Source organism: Vanrija pseudolonga, chromosome 4 (genome assembly GCF_020906515.1).
Source record: "Vanrija pseudolonga chromosome 4, complete sequence".
NCBI classification, from domain to species: domain Eukaryota; kingdom Fungi; phylum Basidiomycota; class Tremellomycetes; order Trichosporonales; family Trichosporonaceae; genus Vanrija; species Vanrija pseudolonga.
The window spans coordinates 1,805,470-1,821,644 of record NC_085852.1 but is presented as its reverse complement, the minus strand read 5'-3'; the positions used below and the strand labels follow the sequence as shown (position 1 = coordinate 1,821,644).

The 16,175-nt window shown below is 64.3% G+C and overlaps 5 protein-coding genes across 6 annotated transcripts; 3 read left to right on the top strand and 2 right to left on the bottom strand.

The window, feature by feature from the left end:
* Positions 1-351: 351 nt before the first annotated feature.
* On the top strand, positions 352-2,674 carry LOC62_04G005952 (uncharacterized protein; the record flags this gene model as incomplete). Its single annotated transcript, XM_062772512.1, has 2 exons — positions 352-1,407; positions 1,439-2,674. 2 exons carry the CDS (start codon positions 352-354, stop codon positions 2,672-2,674), a joined length of 2,292 nt encoding a protein of 763 aa, XP_062628496.1.
* A 103-nt stretch (positions 2,675-2,777) lies between these two features.
* On the bottom strand, positions 2,778-3,410 carry gstB_1 (Glutathione S-transferase GstB; the record flags this gene model as incomplete). The annotated part of the gene is made up of 1 exon (XM_062772511.1): positions 2,778-3,410. The coding sequence occupies one exon, from the start codon at positions 3,408-3,410 to the stop codon at positions 2,778-2,780; it is 633 nt and encodes a 210-aa protein (XP_062628495.1).
* Positions 3,411-4,492: 1,082 nt separating this feature from the next.
* fabG_7 (3-oxoacyl-[acyl-carrier-protein] reductase FabG) lies at positions 4,493-5,531 on the top strand (the record flags this gene model as incomplete). The annotated part of the gene is made up of 6 exons (XM_062772510.1): positions 4,493-4,561; positions 4,598-4,867; positions 4,903-4,994; positions 5,045-5,212; positions 5,264-5,297; positions 5,349-5,531. The coding sequence occupies 6 exons, from the start codon at positions 4,493-4,495 to the stop codon at positions 5,529-5,531; spliced, it is 816 nt and encodes a 271-aa protein (XP_062628494.1).
* A 209-nt stretch (positions 5,532-5,740) lies between these two features.
* cct3 lies at positions 5,741-14,520 on the bottom strand (the record flags this gene model as incomplete). 2 transcript variants are annotated; one of them, XM_062772508.1, is given in 17 exon segments in its annotated part: positions 5,741-6,363; positions 6,408-6,699; positions 6,884-7,011; positions 7,298-7,484; positions 8,357-8,721; positions 8,734-8,882; positions 8,920-9,778; positions 9,815-9,940; positions 9,978-10,659; positions 10,694-11,134; positions 11,169-12,006; positions 12,078-12,127; positions 12,286-13,783; positions 13,822-13,952; positions 13,997-14,076; positions 14,114-14,175; positions 14,236-14,520. In XM_062772508.1, the coding sequence occupies 13 exon segments, from the start codon at positions 12,316-12,318 to the stop codon at positions 5,741-5,743; spliced, it is 4,773 nt and encodes a 1,590-aa protein (XP_062628493.1). In that variant the 5' UTR covers positions 12,319-13,783; positions 13,822-13,952; positions 13,997-14,076; positions 14,114-14,175; positions 14,236-14,520.
* Positions 14,521-14,785: 265 nt separating this feature from the next.
* On the top strand, positions 14,786-15,709 carry SGT1B (Protein SGT1 B). Its single transcript, XM_062772507.1, has 4 exons — positions 14,786-14,878; positions 14,933-15,158; positions 15,194-15,527; positions 15,581-15,709. Exons 1-4 carry the CDS (start codon positions 14,847-14,849, stop codon positions 15,628-15,630), a joined length of 642 nt encoding a protein of 213 aa, XP_062628491.1. The 5' UTR covers positions 14,786-14,846; the 3' UTR covers positions 15,631-15,709.
* Positions 15,710-16,175: the final 466 nt, after the last annotated feature.

Genomic DNA, 16,175 nt, shown 5'->3' with positions numbered 1-16,175 from the left:
GCCGGGCGGGTCAAGGAAGGCGGGGTGACAATGGGCACGATGGTGCCTGCCACTGCCGCCATTGTGGCGAACAACAATGTGGCAGTACGAGTTTTACGACGTCGGTGGTTTCGACATCTCGACACAATGCCTTATGGAGGAGTTGCGACGCAGGCAGCGACAGCTGTTTCGACGACGACGCCAGCACAATGCTGTTGCTGGGGAATCACGACACCGCGATGCCGTTTCAGCGTCCCCAGACCTGCGGTCCTCGCCGCCGGCGCGCATTGTCCGACAGCGGGGCCGAGAGGTACTTAAAGCTCACATTCCGCCCGCACCTCCCTCCATCTCACCACTCGCAGCAGCAATACAATGCTCCCCCTCCCAACGCTCATCTCCCTCCTCCCCCTCCTCCTCTGCGCGCACGCAGCGCCACTGGGCTACGGCTCGTGGTACCAGCCGGACGTGCCGCAGCCGTCCGCCCTCCCGCCGACGCCCGAGGGCGGGTGGCCCAAGAACCCCGACGGGACCGACAACCTCCCCACCAGCTGGAGCGAGACGTACGACCCTTCCACGGGCGCGATGGTCGTCGACGTCGTGTACGGCGCCGATGTCGTCGTCGTGGGCGACGGCGGGTACCAGACTGGCCCGGCGGCGCCGGGCGCGACGGGCGTGTCGGGCGACCCTAATGCGGCGTCGTTCAACGCTGACCCGGGGTACGATACCAGCGACGCTGGTGCCGGCGACAACACAGACTACAGCGCCGACGACGCCGCGCCGAGCGACGGCACAGACTACGGCTCCGTCACCGACTACTACACTCCCGCCGCTACGGACGCGGCCTGGCGCCGCCAGGACCCCACGCCGACCGATGCCGCGTGGGACCCGAGTGCCGATACCCCGTCTGACCCGTCGTCGTGGGATGCTGCTCCCTCAGACTGGACGGACCCGGGCGCCACCGACCCGAGCTACGACGCACCGACGCCCACCGCGTGGCTTGGCGACGCGAGCACCGCCGACCTCAGCCAGCAGGGCGTTCCCGGTGCCGCGGACGCCATCCGCCAGTGGATGAGCGCGCTCAGGTGGCCATTCCAGCAGCAGCCCCCGGCGCCGACGCCGACGACGCTGATCCTCGCGCCGCCCGGCTGGGGGGAGGGCACGACCGTGAGCCTCAAGTGGCGCGGCATGCCCACCGCCGTCGTGGCCAAGCGCGATTGGGTGCAGGACGACTCGGGCAACTGGGTCTGGGTCGACCCCACGCCGACCGCCGCGACCGCCGCGCCGACTGAGCCGCCCGCCGTCGCCGACCCGTGGGTGCGCCCCGTGCCCTGGCGCGACCAGCCGGCCGAGTACACGGTCGACGGGATCGTGCACTACGACTACACCGGCACGGGGCTGTGTAACTGGGGCCTGGGGCAGAACGGCGACGTGAGCTGCGACCCCGAGCTGCGACCCCGAGCTGCTGAACGCGTACATCCAGTGGATGAACACGCACACCTTTGCGCCGGGCGAGACGATCCCCCCGATGCGGCGCCGCGGGGCTGTGGCCACGCCGGCACCGACGCCCGGTGCGAGGTTCAGCAGGCCGCCGTACCACGGCGGACCGGTGCACGCCATCTCTGACCTCGCTGCGGCGCCTACCGCCACGCCAGCGCCCAACGCCGCCGGTGTCCACGCTCGCGCCGAGGCCGATGCAGCAGCGTACGTTGGCGATCCTGAACCACCGCTCACGGCCGCAGCTGCTGAAACCCACGCCAGTGCCACAAACGCTGAAGAATCGACATCATCGGTGTCTCCAGCAACCGCTCATTCGTCCGATGAAGACGCGCCGGCCGTGTCCCCGCTCCTCGATGATGCTCAGGAAGCTTCATTCCTCCATAACCACGCGCTGGCCGCCTTGTCCCGTCCCAAGTTCTCCTTCTTCGCGCTGGGCGCGTCGACACCTCCTTCACCCGACGCGCCGGTCGCGTCTGATTCGCCTCACCTGTCCACCTTGTCATCCCGTGATGACACTTCAGACTCTGTGGCTCCTCCTGAGGACCCAGCCACTTCCGCTCCAGATTCACCAACTGTGCCACCCGACTCACCGGTCCCGGACACACCAGTCTCGGTCTCCGAAGCACCAGCCCCCGATACTGCCACCTACGACCCGTGGCCTGACACTTCATCCCCACCCGAAGAGCCTTCCCCGTCATGGTCGTCAGACACGCCGTCTCCCTGGGATGCACCCGCAGATGCCACTATCGCCGTGACCGACTACTATGCTGAACCCACCGACACCTCGTCCCAGCCCGCTGAGCCAGTCGCGCCCGCCCCGACCCCAGTAGCCACCACCCTCCCGCCCCTATTCCCCACCGGGATATTTGCCACGGCGACGCTGCCTACATACGACGGCCCGCCCCTGTGGACTGGGGACGCCATCACACGCCCGCCTGCCCCCGGACCTGACCCGTGCGGTGCGGCAGCCATGCAACACTTCAAGCGCTGGACGCGCGACGACGGCCACTTCCCTGCCGCCACGGGGTGGATGACCCAGCTCTTCCCCGGCGACGGGCAGTGCTTCGGGCCCACCACGACTGAAGACCATAACATGGGACACGCCGTCACGGCCATGGAGATGGTCATGGACCTTAAGATGACCAAGTTGCCCGCGTGGATGCAGACCCTCGCCATCCCTCATGCCTCTGCGAGGTAGGGGTTCAAGCTGCCCTCCCTATTAGTAAAGTGAGGCAGTGCCATAGTAAATTACTGCTTCATACCCCTCTCTCTATGCAATGAATATTGTCTTGTCGTGCAGTCTACCAGGGGACAGCGACGGCCTTCTTGAAGGCCGGGCGGACCGAGATGCGGGCGTACCACTCGTCGAAGACGGGGAGCGCGATGCGCTCAGACTCGGGGACGCCGCCGAACCAGAGGTACGCAGCGGCGCCGAGCGCAATGTCGCCAAAGCCGAACTCGTCGCCAGAGAGGTACTTTTGCTTCTTGAGGGTGGGCTCGACGACCTCGGTGATGACCTTGGCGACGGCCTCGGCGGACGCCTTGACCTTCTCGGCGTCGTACTTGTCCTTTGCGCGGACGTTGAGGTAGAACGCGTCCCAGACAGCCTTGAGGAAGGTCGCGTTCCAGTCGAGCCACTTGTCGGCGGATGCGCGCGCCTCGGGCGAGTCGGGGAAGAAGGCGGTGCCCGCGCCGTACTTGTGCCCGAGGTAGCGGACGATCGCGTTCGACTCCCACAGCACAAAGTCGCCGTCGACGAGCGTAGGCACCAGCCCGTTCGGGTTGCCCGCGGCGCGGATCTCATCGTTGCGTCCGTGGATGCCCGACGACAGCTCAAAGTTGTACGCCACGCCAAGCTCCTCGGCGGCCCAGACGGCCTTCTTGACGTTGGTCGAGGGCGGGCGGCCCCAGATGGTGACGGGTGCGATGGTCATGGCGAGGGTGTAGTGGGCAACGGAGGTGCTGGTGGGTTGTTGCATGCACTCTTCGCACAGAGCTCGCACTTATACCTCTCCCAACTACCTACCCATCACACCACCGCGCCCCATTGACATGGCGGGTTGACCGCGCCGGGCTTGGTCATCATCAGCATGTCGACCGAGCAATGGTGCGGGATGGTGTGATTGGCAGTGAACGCGGCGCGACGCGTCCGTCCATCCCGTCCGTGGGCGAGTTGTGCGATTGCCAAGTCATGGACGTGTCGTACGCAGCGCGCAGCACGTCGTGTCGCGTCGCAGGGCCGGGATTACAGCTTGATCCTGGGATTGTGTTGGTTGGCGTGCTGTCCAGTCCATGGTGGTGAGAGATGGCCCATGGTGGGACATGTTATCGGCTTATCCCGAGATTCGACGTCATCACTGCCGCGTCGCCAGTTGTCACCAGCCAAGAAGGGCTCGAGGCCACACATCGCGTCGGTATAAATATGGATATCGTCTCTTGCGCGCGACCTGCATACACAGTTCAGGGCCTCCTGGCTCAAGACGACATGGGGCTGGCGCAGTGTGATGCTCCTCCTGTTACCCAGCCGGTCTCTCGTCCCGACCGCTCATCTCACTCATTCACCGCAGCCGAATTGAAGTTGCCCCACACCCAACCTCCTTCTCCTCACTCAAACCCGCCCCCACTCACTTCGACAACACTTCCTTCATGCTCACGCCGCCCCTCGCAGTTAACCTTAACCTCCCGCTCGGCAGACCTTGTACGCGAGATCAAGAACCGAGCCATGTTCCTGGTATGGTACAACGGCGCCCGCCTCGGCAGTCTAATGTCCACGTGACGTCGTCTAAGATGTCGCGCGCGCTGAAGCGAAGTGCGCGAGTGCACAAGAGCGTGTGCATCAGGCCGCCGGGTGGTGAATAACCGCGCGGTAACTGTCATCGCTGTTACAACTGTGGGGGCGCAGTCGGCGCAGTCGGCGTGTGGGCGTGTGAGCCGTTCGCTATAAAGAGGCGTCGTTCAAACAGCAGCTGCTATTGTCCCCAGCAGCACGACTCCCTGCAGCAGCTCATCAATAACAATGGTCACCAACACCGCCTCCTCGTCCGGCCTCACCGGCGTGGCCCTCATCACTGGCGCCGGCTCGGGCGTGCGTCCTTCGGTCCTGTTGCACCGCTGACGCCAGATCGGCGCGGCCACCGCGCGCGCCTTCGCAGCCAAGGGGGTGAGCCGCTTGGTGCTGGTCGACTTCGCGCCCGCCGGCCTCAAGACGCTCGAGGCCGAGCTGCAGTCCGGCGGCGCGCAGGTGCTCGTCGTCCAGGCCGACGTGAGCAAGGAAGCCGAGGTGAAGGACGCCATTGCCGAGGCCGTCACCGCGTTCGGGCGCATCGACTACTGCGTCAACTCGGCTGGCACGGCCGCCCTCGGCGCGCTCGTCGAGACGTCGACAGAGGACGTGAGTGGCGCGAAGGGCAAGGAGCTCACACCCAGTGGAACCGCGTCATGGGCGTCAACATCACCGGCGTGTTCCTCTGCGTCCGCGAGCAGTCGGCGCAGATGCTCAAGCAGGACCCGCTGGCCAGGTAGGTCGACGAACGCGAGGCAGCCACTGCTCGCATAGCTCACACAGCAGCGACTCGACCGATCCCAAGCGGCAGCAGCGCGGCTCCATCATCAACCTCGCGAGCATCCTTGGCACCGTTGCCGTCCCCGGCGTGCCGGCGTACGTGGCGAGCAAGCACGCCGTGGTTGGGCTGGCCAAGGCCGCGGCTGTCGAGCATGCGGGGCACGGGATCCGGACGTGAGTTGGGTGGAGGGGGGTTGGCAAGGACGTGGTTGACAGGTGCTGCAGCAACAACATCGCGCCCGGGTGGATCGACACGCCGGTAAGTGGCGGCAGCGTGTGGCAGCCGAGTCAGCCCGCTCACACGGCCCAGATGACCAACAACGCGCACGTCGCTTCCGTCCTCGAGGCGCAGACGCAGCCGGCCAAGACGCCCGCCGGGCGCGCCGGCTCGGCCGAGGAGATTGCCGACGTAGCCGTCTTCCTCTCCAGCACCGAGGCATCGTTTGTCAACGGCGCGACGTGGATCGTGGACGGCGGGTTCACTTCGCTCTAAGAAGCGCAAGTGTCGTGGCGACGCAGGCGGCTGCCATGAGCGTGATGATGGCGAGGATCGGATCGAGGGCTGGGATGTTGCCTACCACAGGGTCGGTGGCGTCAGCTCTGGGACATATGAAGGGTTGTAGGATTGCATTGAAACCGATGTCAGAAGCAAAGTGCCACACGCCGAGAAGCACACATTACATCAACCCTCTATTCTACACCCTACCACGCGCGCCACGGGACCCACACGTCGACTACCGTGTCTCCGTCTCCGTCCACAACGTAGAACCATGGGAAGTTTGCGCAGGCGAGGCATGCGTGCTGGGGCACGACGCGCAGGCGCTCGCCAATCTGCAGCTCGCGTGCGCCGGCGTCGATCTTTACCAGCGTGCCGTGCTCTTGGGAGATACGCCCGAGGCTCCAGCCCTCAAGGCCGGGGGTGACGACGCCGCCGTGGCCGGGGATCGGGCCCTGGTCCTTGCTGACGGCCAGCGCGCCGATATCGCACATGCCCTCGCCGCGGTCGGCGTACTTGGACACGACGGTGCCCAGCACCGTCAGCGCCGTCGTCCGCTGGTCCTTCACCAGGCCCGTCGCGCTCTGCTGCAGGTCGTTGAGGCAGTAGCACCCGGCGTGCACCTCGAGCGTTCCCGCCAGCCCGCCCTCGGTCGCGGCGCCGAGCGCAGCGGCGTGCGCGGTAGGCGTCGCGCCTACGCTGAGCGTCCACTCGCCCTTGAGGCCCAGCTCGCGCGCGTACTTTGCCGCGTCGTTCACGCAGTCAATCTCGCCGGCGTAGTACTTGCCCGCCTCGTTGAGGTTGGTCGACTTGTACGAGTTGCCAAAGTCTGGACGTCAGCTGCGTGTTCAGGGGACCACCAGCTGCACTCACGGGAGTAGAAGCCAAACACCTCGACCGAGTCGCTGGCCTTGATGAGCGCCTCGACGAGGTCCTTCATCTGTGCCGAGCGGGGAGGAGCACCGGCGCGGTGGGCACCGCCGTCGACCTTCACGAACACGCTCCACTTGCGTCGGCGGTTGAGGGCCGCGTGCCCGCGCGCGAGGGCCTCGACCTGCTCGGCGTGGTCGACCATGACGCGGATGGCGGCGCCGTCGCCCGCCTTCTCTTGCGCGTCGGTCAGGTCCTCGAGGCGGTCCTCGGACACGGGGAGGGAGTAGAGAATCTGGGTGCGTCAGCGGTGCGAGCGTGAGCACAGTGAGCGCGAGGCAGTGGAGGGGGAGGGCAGCCACAGCATGGCTACGCCACAAGGCGACGCGTCGCGACTCGCGAAACGCGGGCGGGCGGTAACTCGCCCGCCGCCCACCACCCACCCCAACCCGCCTCTCGCATATCGCCAGACCACTCACATCAGTCACCTTGCCCTCGGACACGAGCCCGCTCTCGAGCACGCCCCAGACCTCGGGCAGCGTGGAGGTCACGAGGGCGGACACGCCGGGCGCAACCTGGAGGCGGACGCCCTCGGCGGTTTTGTGCGCTGTGGTGGGTGTGAGCGGGGGTCTTGGGGGCGCGCGGGCTATGTCCGAATCACATAGAGGGAGTAGTGATGGGCATGCAGAGGCCAGAGACGGCGCGAAGGAGGGGGAGATTACGGCTCATCGTTCGGCGTGTGCGCCGCGAGTGCCGGTGGACACCACCTCCCCCACTTTGCCCTCCACCCTGTATGGGGGCCCATCCTCCCTCCCCCTCCTCCATCATCCAAGCTCTTCACGACCGACCACGGCCCGCTCACACGCTGCGCGTGCTCGCTGGCACAAACTCACTCTTGATATGCGCCCTAAAGCCGAGCCCCTTGGCCTTGATCTCGCCCGTGACGAAGTCGCAGTTCGCCGCGAACCCCTTACGGTCGACGATGAGCGCCGGCGTGCGCAGGGAAGAGAGCTTGCGCCCGACGAACTCGTCGACGAGGGCGCGCTTGTCCGCGTACGGGATGAGGCTTGGTGTGAAGGTCTGTGTCGTGGGCGCGGGCATTGTGTGTGCGTGTCGTCTCGTTTGTGCTGTGATGGGGAGACATCGAGAAGGTCATGGGCGGGTTATATACGCTTCGCCGTGGGGGATTGCCGCTGCCCAGCAGGGTGGGGGAGCGGGTGGGGGAGTGGGTTGAGTGGGTCGGCTGAGTCGCGCTCTGCCGGTGGCGGGGTTTGCAACGCCGCGTATCAGCAAGGATCAGATGGGATATTGTCGTCGCGGGATGCATGCTGGCGATTGGGTGCGACGGCCGGCGCTGTTCGTCGTCGTCTGCGAGATGGAAAGACGCTGGGCGTGTTGGAGAGCGCTGCGCGCAGTGTCTCCAAGAATGGAGCCCAGTCTTGGAGATTTCGGCCAGTCTTGGAGATGCCATCAGTGAGCGGCTTGGAGATATCGGATGCCTGTATCCCGCCATCGTGCAGCCACCAGTCACATCGCGCGCACAGCATATGGCATGGGCCCGGCGCCGAGCGCGCGCCGATGTAAATGGGAAAGAATGCGCGTTAATGGGAAAGACACTCGGCGTAATGGGAAAGACTGTCAACAAAATGGGAAAGAATCAAAATGGGAAAATGAGAGTGGGCCAAGTGGAGGGGGGTTCGTATCGAGCCATCTTCGCGCCCTAGCAGCGACCCACCACACCCGGCTTGCGGGCTCGCCCAACCCCGCCGCGCAATTCCAACGAGTCATGAACATACAGAATATACAGTGAATGCTGGGTATGCTACGTGTGTAGTAGATGTAGTGTCAAAGTCCGTCTTCTCGTGCTACGCGCCGGCTGTGTCGAGTCGGCTTCGGCCTCCCCCACCTCGCTCCCCACCCTAGTCCTCGCCCAGCTCGCGCTGCAGCCCCACTACTGCCTTGTCGTACAACGCCTGAATGTCCGCATGCCGAATGACGCTCTTGTAGCTGTGCTGTAATGCAATGAGCTTGTCGGCGCCCCACAGCCTGCTCGTCATGCCGGAGATAAAAGTGAACAGGTCGCCGACGCTGTCGCACGCCAGCAGGTCCGTCTCGTTGATCTTGAGAATGGCGATCGCGACGCGGAACAGCACGTCATGCCCCTCGACAAAGAACACGTCCCACACCCGGAAGAGCGTCTCAACCGGCAGGCAGTCGGTGAACAGGGACAGGAACCAGCCAAACGTCACCGAAGCCAGGTCGACCTGCAGCTTGTCGAGGTGCACAGCGACGCGGGGTACATGTTGTGCGACCAAGTCTGCCAGCGCACGCTGGTCCGCCCGTGAGCCCAGCAGCGTCGGCGTGTAGTAGTCCTGCGGGAGGAGTCGCTCAATGATGCAGTGGAGCACCCAGAACGCCTGCTCCTCGTCCGTGTGCGTGAGCAGCAGAGTCGCCGCGAGCATGTTCATGCCTTGACAGCTGGATGTTAGCGCAGCGAACACAACGCTAGACTCACTATCCCACAGCGGGGTTGTGCCACGAGTATGCGGTGAGCACGCGGCGGAGCTTGGCTACGCCTGGCCCGTCGCCGCCAAAGAAGACGTTGCCGGGGAACGTGCGCCCCACGTCCTTCTCAATCTCGGCGATCACGGGGCTCTTATCGTCCTTGTGCACTGCGAGGATTTCGGCATATTCTCCGGGAACAAGCAGGTCCCTCGCGCCCGAGCACTCGGCCCAGACGTCGGCACGGTACGGGATGGGAATACCTCTGCGCACGAGGCGCAGGAACGCGCGGTACTCTTCCTGGCCCGTCTTGCCGCCCGCCCCGCCACCCATGTTGACGACGGCAGCCAAAGCCGCGCCGACACCCACGTCCTGGACGCCATTTCCGCGCCGCTCAGACCCAGCAACAGACGAGGGTCTGATTCTTGCGCGAGTCTTCTTGCGCAAGAACGCGTCCCATTCCGTCGTGCGTGCCTTTTGCTGCTTGTCATGGATGTCGGTCAGCTGGTCGAGCAGCGACGATACCGTGAGGCGAGATGCACTGGGCTCGGCCAGCGGCGTGGCGGGGTGAGACAGTGCCGACGCCGACACGCCGGTCTGTAAGCTCGACGCACCGCGTACCGACACGGTGGTCTGGTCCTTTGCAGACGTCGGCTTGGACGGTGCAGGGGCGAGGGACCGCTGAAGGGCAGTGGTGCGCTTCCTAGGGGTCCCATTCGGTGTGGTCTCGGGCGTGTGGCTGATTGGCGACCCAGGCGTGCTCTCGCGCGAGTGCGACGAAGCCGAGTCGGAACGAACAGCCGGGGGTTTGAGCGATGCCGTCGATGACGCCTTTGTGGACGTCGAATTTGTGCGCGTGGCAGGAAGCCTCGCTGCGTTGGCGGGTGGTGCGGGTGTTGTCGACCGACCAGCAGGCGTAGACGACCGCGACGACGGCAGCTCGGTCAGCTCCGGCACATGTCCGGTGAGCGAGATGGGTGCCGGCGTGCCGGCTCTGCTCGCGTCCTTGAGCATGCTCGCGTGTTGGATGTCATCTGCAAGTCAGCTGACGCCCTCCGCGTTTCAGCTCACAAATAAAACCATAGCGGTCTGTCAGCGGAGGCTGGTCGCTTGTAAACCGCGTCGCCGTGGCGAGCTTCGGCGCGCCAACGCGGGACGACTGGAAGAAGCTGGCGAGGTTCTGTCGCGACAAGAGCACGGTCGGCGGCCTGGCCTCATCCGGTACGATGGTGCCGAGCTCAACGCTCGGCGGCGGCGTGTCCGTGTGCAGCGGGAACCCGGGCTCCCCAGGCGACTGGAGCGCCGGGGCCATCGCTGTCGTGGGGAACGGTCTCGACGTCGCGCGGTTGACTAACGCCGGGCGCGCCATCGGCTCGTCGATCTTGCCCGAGATTGCCGCCTTGCCGCGGGATAACAGCGTGCGGCCCACAGCAACGGTCGCCGCGATCGCCTGGTCAGAGTATCCTGCCCCGCTCGGGTCGCGTCTCTCGATCGCGCTCGCCGAGCCGAGCGACGTCGCCATTGCTGACGCTGTGGCCGGCTCGACGGCAGCCGCAGCCGCAGCCTGCTGGCTCGTAACGCTCGCGGCGCGGCTCCGCGCACGCTCCCGCTTCGCCGTCGGCGGGTCGCGCGGCACCACGTCCCCGTCGCGCGCGTTGCTAACCAGCGTGTGCGCGAGCCGCGCAATCGACGACGACGTGTTGATGCGTGCCGAGTCAACCAACAGAGACGAAGGATCAGGCGTGAGAATACGCTGTTGTCAGCCGCTGCGCGAGTTACCCACTCACCGTTGCCAGAAAGATCGCCCGGAAGCTCGGCGTGCTCCCGCCATCACCGCGCCGCCACTCGTCGTCGCTGTCCTCCTCGACGACAGCCACACTCGGCGTGATGGACCCACTGAGCGACGCGATGCTCCCCTTGCGCCCGGGCTTCTTCCCCCATCCCCAGATGCTGCCCCAGCCAGAGTTACGCTTGTGCCCTCCGTGTCCGTAGGACCCGCTTGCGGAAGCGGACGACGAGCGCGGCCGCTCGGGGATAGACGCGACGGACCGCGCAGACGTGTGCGACGGCGCGGGCGACTTGGCGCGGGATAGGCTCGGCGTGACGCTCACGATCGACGGCGTCGGGGACACGGACGACCGCGGAGCCTCCTCCAACACCAGGCCTGCCCGCTTGATCGGCGACGTGAGGCTTGTCGATAACGCGTCGGCGAGGCCATCGTGCAGCGTCTGTCCCATCAGCGCGACCTTCCCCTTCACTAACCTGGTCCACATGTGATCGCACTGGTGTTGTGACAAGCGACACGTCCGAGGCCCTCCGAGCCGCGGCGTCCAGCCTCAGCCGCTTATTATCCTCCTCCAAGCGCGTCACGGCCTCGCGCAGCTCGCGCACCGCGCGGCTGAGCACGCGCAGCGGGTGTTCAAGGTCATGAACGACCCCGCCCGGCGGCGACGGCGGGAAAAGCGGCTCGACGTCCCCGTTCCCCTTCTTCCCGCCGGCGCGCGGCGGCGCACTCGTCACCGACGAGCCAGCAGGGTGGTACGGCTCCAAGAACGCCGCGATTTCGCCGTCCGTCATGTCCTCCCACCGCGTGTCGAGGAGGGCGAGCTCGTCGCGGTCGAGGGAGTCGAGGTACTGTGCCCAGTCGCCTGGCGTCTCGGGGGCCGGGCTCTCCCGCGCCGGGCTGTCACGCGCCTCAGCAGCGCGCGGCTTGCGCGGCGTCTCCTCCTCGGCGAAGATGGCCGACGTCGCGGGCGAGCGGGACGCCGCGCGCCCCAGTGCTGGCCGGCGGCGCGATGGGCCAATGCCGAGCAGGTCGGCGTCGAGCGGGGTCGCTACGGCGCCTGGTTGCGCGCGGCGCTGGCGCGGCGTCGAGGTTGGTGACGGGGTTGAGAGGCTCAGCGCGGACGGCGTAGGCGCCGGCCCTGGCGCCGCGGGCGCGGGCGAGCCAGAGCTGATGGTCGACGCGTGCCGCCGGCTCGGGGGATCGTTGGATGCGGACGGAGCCGACGGCGCGGCCTTTAACGACGCGGACGAGAGCCGCCGTGTAAAGTATGGCGTGTTGCTCGAACTCGACGGCGACAACGGGTGCTCGTCGCTCCTGGGTGGGAAGAGGAGCGACGGGTCGGGCACGCCGCGCTTGTCGCGCTCGCCGCGGTCTCGATCACGCACGTCGGCTCCCATGTGCGATGGTTGGGCGTGCCGTTGTGCAGTGTGATGTGCTGCTGCGTTTGTGTTTAGTGGTTGTCAAGTGGGTGTTCGGTGTTGGGTGCGCGAGTGAGTGATCCGATGTGATCATCGATCGACCTCTCTGACCGATGCCGTCACTGAATCACTCGGTAGTTCTACACGTGGCGCTCGACGCCACTTCCCCAACAACTCTTTCTTTCTGCTCTATCATGACAGTGTGCATGCAATGACTACTACTATCCTCCCCGTAAAATAGATGTGGCTATACTATGCTCTTTACATCTGCACGCCGTCAGGCTGGAGGTCCTCGGCCTGGCCCTCGCCCATGGTCTGGACACCACCGGCGTGCTCGTCAGGTCGCCTGGCAGACACAATGTCGTCGACACGGAGCAGCAGGGTAGCAGACTCAATGGCCGTCTTGAGCGTCTGGATCTTGACACTTGCAGACTCGAGCAGGCCGTACTCGCGCATGTCCACAACCTTGCCAGTGTCGCCGTCGACACCATAGTAGTTCTTGCCCTCCGAGTGCAGCGCACGGAGCTCGGTGAGCGTGCGGATGGCGTTGCCACCGCAGTTCTGGACAAGCGTGCGGGGAATGACCTCGAGCGCGTCGGCGATCGCCTTGTAGGGAGCACCAGCGACACCGGGGAGCGACTTTGCCCGCTCGGACAGGGCGACCGAGATGGCCATCTCGGTAGCACCACCTCCGGGGGCAAGGATGGGGTTGAAGACAACGTTACGGGCAACCGACATGGCGTCGGCAAGGTTGCGGTCAATCTCGTTGAGGATGTCCTTGGAGGGACCGCGGAGAAGGATGGTGCACGCCTTGGGCGACTTGCACTCGTCGATGAACGAGAAGTACTCGTCACCAAGCTTCTCGACGTAGAAGATGCCGGCACCGGTACCGACATCCGAGTCGCGGAGGTCGTCGACACGGTTGACAATGGTAGCGCCAACGGCACGGGCGATACGGTTGTTGTCCGATTTCCTCACACGGCGGATGGCGGTAATAGGCGGGTCGGCCTTGAGGAGGTAGTGCTGAGCGAGGTCGGAAACGCCCTTCTCGGTGAACACGATGTCAGGCTTGAACTCGATAATCTTGTCACACATTGACTTGATCTGCTCCTCCTCGATCTGAAGGACACGGTTCCAGTCGGCCTCCTTGGAAATCTCAATGTTGGTCTGCGACTCGCCCTTCTTGTACTCGAGAGGGCAGTCGAGGAGGATGATACGGGGGTTCTCAATCCTCCTGCGCATCTTGGGGTGGGTGACGTCCTTGTTGACCATGACACCCTTGAGGACGCGCGAGTCCTCAATCTCACCACCGGGAACCTTCTCAACACGGGCGTAGCGCTTGATGTCAACAGTCTTGATGTTGAACGCGGCGCCACCGTCCTCGGAGCTGGAGCCAACGAGACCGTTCTCAGCCTCGGCAGTGACGGCGACGGTGCGGACGGCGTCGAGAGCGAGGCGGCACATGAGGTCCGACCAGCGCGAGACAAACTTGGTGCCGATCGAAGTCTTGATCAGCGAAAGCATGTCCTTTTCAGACGAGATGTCGACGGGGATCGAGATCTTCTGGATGGTGGAAAGGGCATCGTCGAGCGCGGCCTTGAACGCGCGGATAATGACAACGGGGTGGATGTGACGCTCAAGGAGAGGGAGCGAGTAGGCAAGGATCTCACCGGCTGAGGGTTAGCACATGGTGAGGGCTTTCGCAACCCACCAAGGATGATGACAGAGGTAGTGCCGTCACCGACCTCCTCGTCCTGCGTCCTCGAGAGCTCGATCATCGACTTGGCGGCGGGGTGGGCAACGTCGATCTCACGGAGAATGGCGTGGCCGTCGTTGGTAAGCCTGTGGTGTGAGCTATACTCGGGGTAAACAGGATGATAGCTCACAGGATACCGCCCATGGGGTCGAGGACCATCTTGAGCATGGCCTTGGGGCCGAGACATGTCCTGATGACATCGGCGACAGTCTGCATGGGTTAGAACGTTCTGCTGCTAGCTACCCACCTTGGCAGCGACAATGTTGGCCGTCTGAGCCTTGCGGCCCTGCTGGCGCTCGGGCCCAGTGTCTGGCAGTCAGATCTAGCTCGGCGCGTCGCGTATCAAGTGCAGCTCTAGCGCGCACTCACTCATGACCACCATGGGCATTCCTCCAGGCATAGCCATGTTGGGCGAGTTGTGGTGTGTGGTAGGTGGTGGGTAAGAAAAGAAGGGGAGGGAAGGAGGCGTCTGTCTGGTCGAAGTTGTCGACGAGAGGCGATTTCACGCTAAGAGAGCTGGAAAGGCCGCGGCGAGGTTTACAGCTGCGGGATGTTGAGCTCTACGACGAGTCGCTTTTGAGGTTTATAGTGTTGCCGCGTCGATGTAGATTGGACGTGGCGAGGAAAGTGATGAGAGTGTTGTTGCTGTTCGTGTCGCGGCCGTGTGTCGCTCTCTCTCAGTGTCTTCGAACAATCTCTGACAATCCATCTCCTCCACGACAGACGCGTGTGTCAGAGAATTTGGTCCCGTCGAACCAAGTCGCGTGGCAAAAGGATTATGTAATTTTACACGTGGCTCAGAGTCGCACGGATGTCAAAGCTCCGAGAAGGTGGAGGAAGGCTGTTGACGCTGGCTGGAACATGGGAGCGACGACCAGTGATGACGACGGCAACAACGACGGCAACAACGATCTCTCAACTGTTGGGATCGCGTACTCGGTACTCGGAACTAGACACTACAGAGAGAGTACCCAGTAGCCATGACAAGGCCCCAAGACATCCCCTTGCCTCGGTGAGCTATGCTAAGCGATCCGCTAGTTCCCAACATAGCTCACACACACGCCAGGTACGACTTCTACCAGTCCCCCGTCGACCTCACAGTCAGCCTGTACATCAAGGGCTACGGCGCGTCGCCAGCACGCGAGCAGGTCAAGGTACACTACTTCACCAACCGCGTCGAGGTGGTCCTCCCACCTCTCAACGGCGAGGACGCGGGCAAGCGGTTCGAGCTCGGCCCGCTCGTCGGCTCGATCGTGCCCGGCGAGTGCTCGGAGCGCGTGCTCGGCACCAAGGTGGGTGCTCAATTGCTACAAAGCTGACCCGCCAGATCGAGCTCAAGCTCACAAAGGACGAGCCAGGAGGCTGGACCGACGTCGTTGGCACCGGGTCAGTAGCGCCGGCCAGCATCTCGGCACCGCCTGCCCCATCGGCGCCTGCACCAAAGCCTGCGCGGAAGAACTGGGACAAGTTTGTCGACGACGATGACGATGACAAGGAAGGAGGGGACAAGGACCCGAACGCCGGAGGCGACGCGGCTCTCCAGAAGCTCTTTGCAGGCATCTACGCCAACGCCGACCCCGACACGCGCAAGGCAATGATCAAGAGCTATACCGAGAGCGGAGGCACGAGCCTGTCGACCGACTGGTCGCAGGTGGGGACTGGTGAGTGTGTGAGGCTCGAACCCGAACCCGAACGCGAGCTGACGCCTCGCCAGGCGCGGTCCCCGTGCGTCCCCCTGATGGCATGGAGGCGCGCAAGTACTAGCCGTAGCCGACCACAGGCAGGAAAGACGCCAACGAAACTAATTTGGTCGTGTGAGTAGCCGGGAGATGCCACTGTACATGTAGTCGAGTAGTCACCACCTTGCATTGAACGTGCACGAGATTGTGTTATAAGAGATTGTGCCAAGGACGAGGGCATTCGTGAAGCCAAGCAGTCAGTGTAGGCGTGATTACTCTGGATTATTCGGAAGAGTTGCAGTCGACAAGTCAGGGCAGAGGGACTCTGATGTAGCCGACCGAGTCAAGTCGTAGATCTCTTATTCGTCGTGGCTCGTTGAATGTCAGCAATCACGTCGCTCGTCTCTCTGTCCTGGCCCGTTAATATCCTGGTTCTTTCAACCCGAAATCGACTAACCACGACTAGTATCGTCCCGAAACAGCACATTACAAAACGTCACACACATATTCCATCTACTCCTCGACTCTCAACGTCTCGCCGCCAAAGACAAAGCAGGCAAGCACTCGCACGCGCCGCCCACCTTGCACTGCACCTCCTTCTAGAAGCAGAGCATTGCAAGCAGCGCGCGC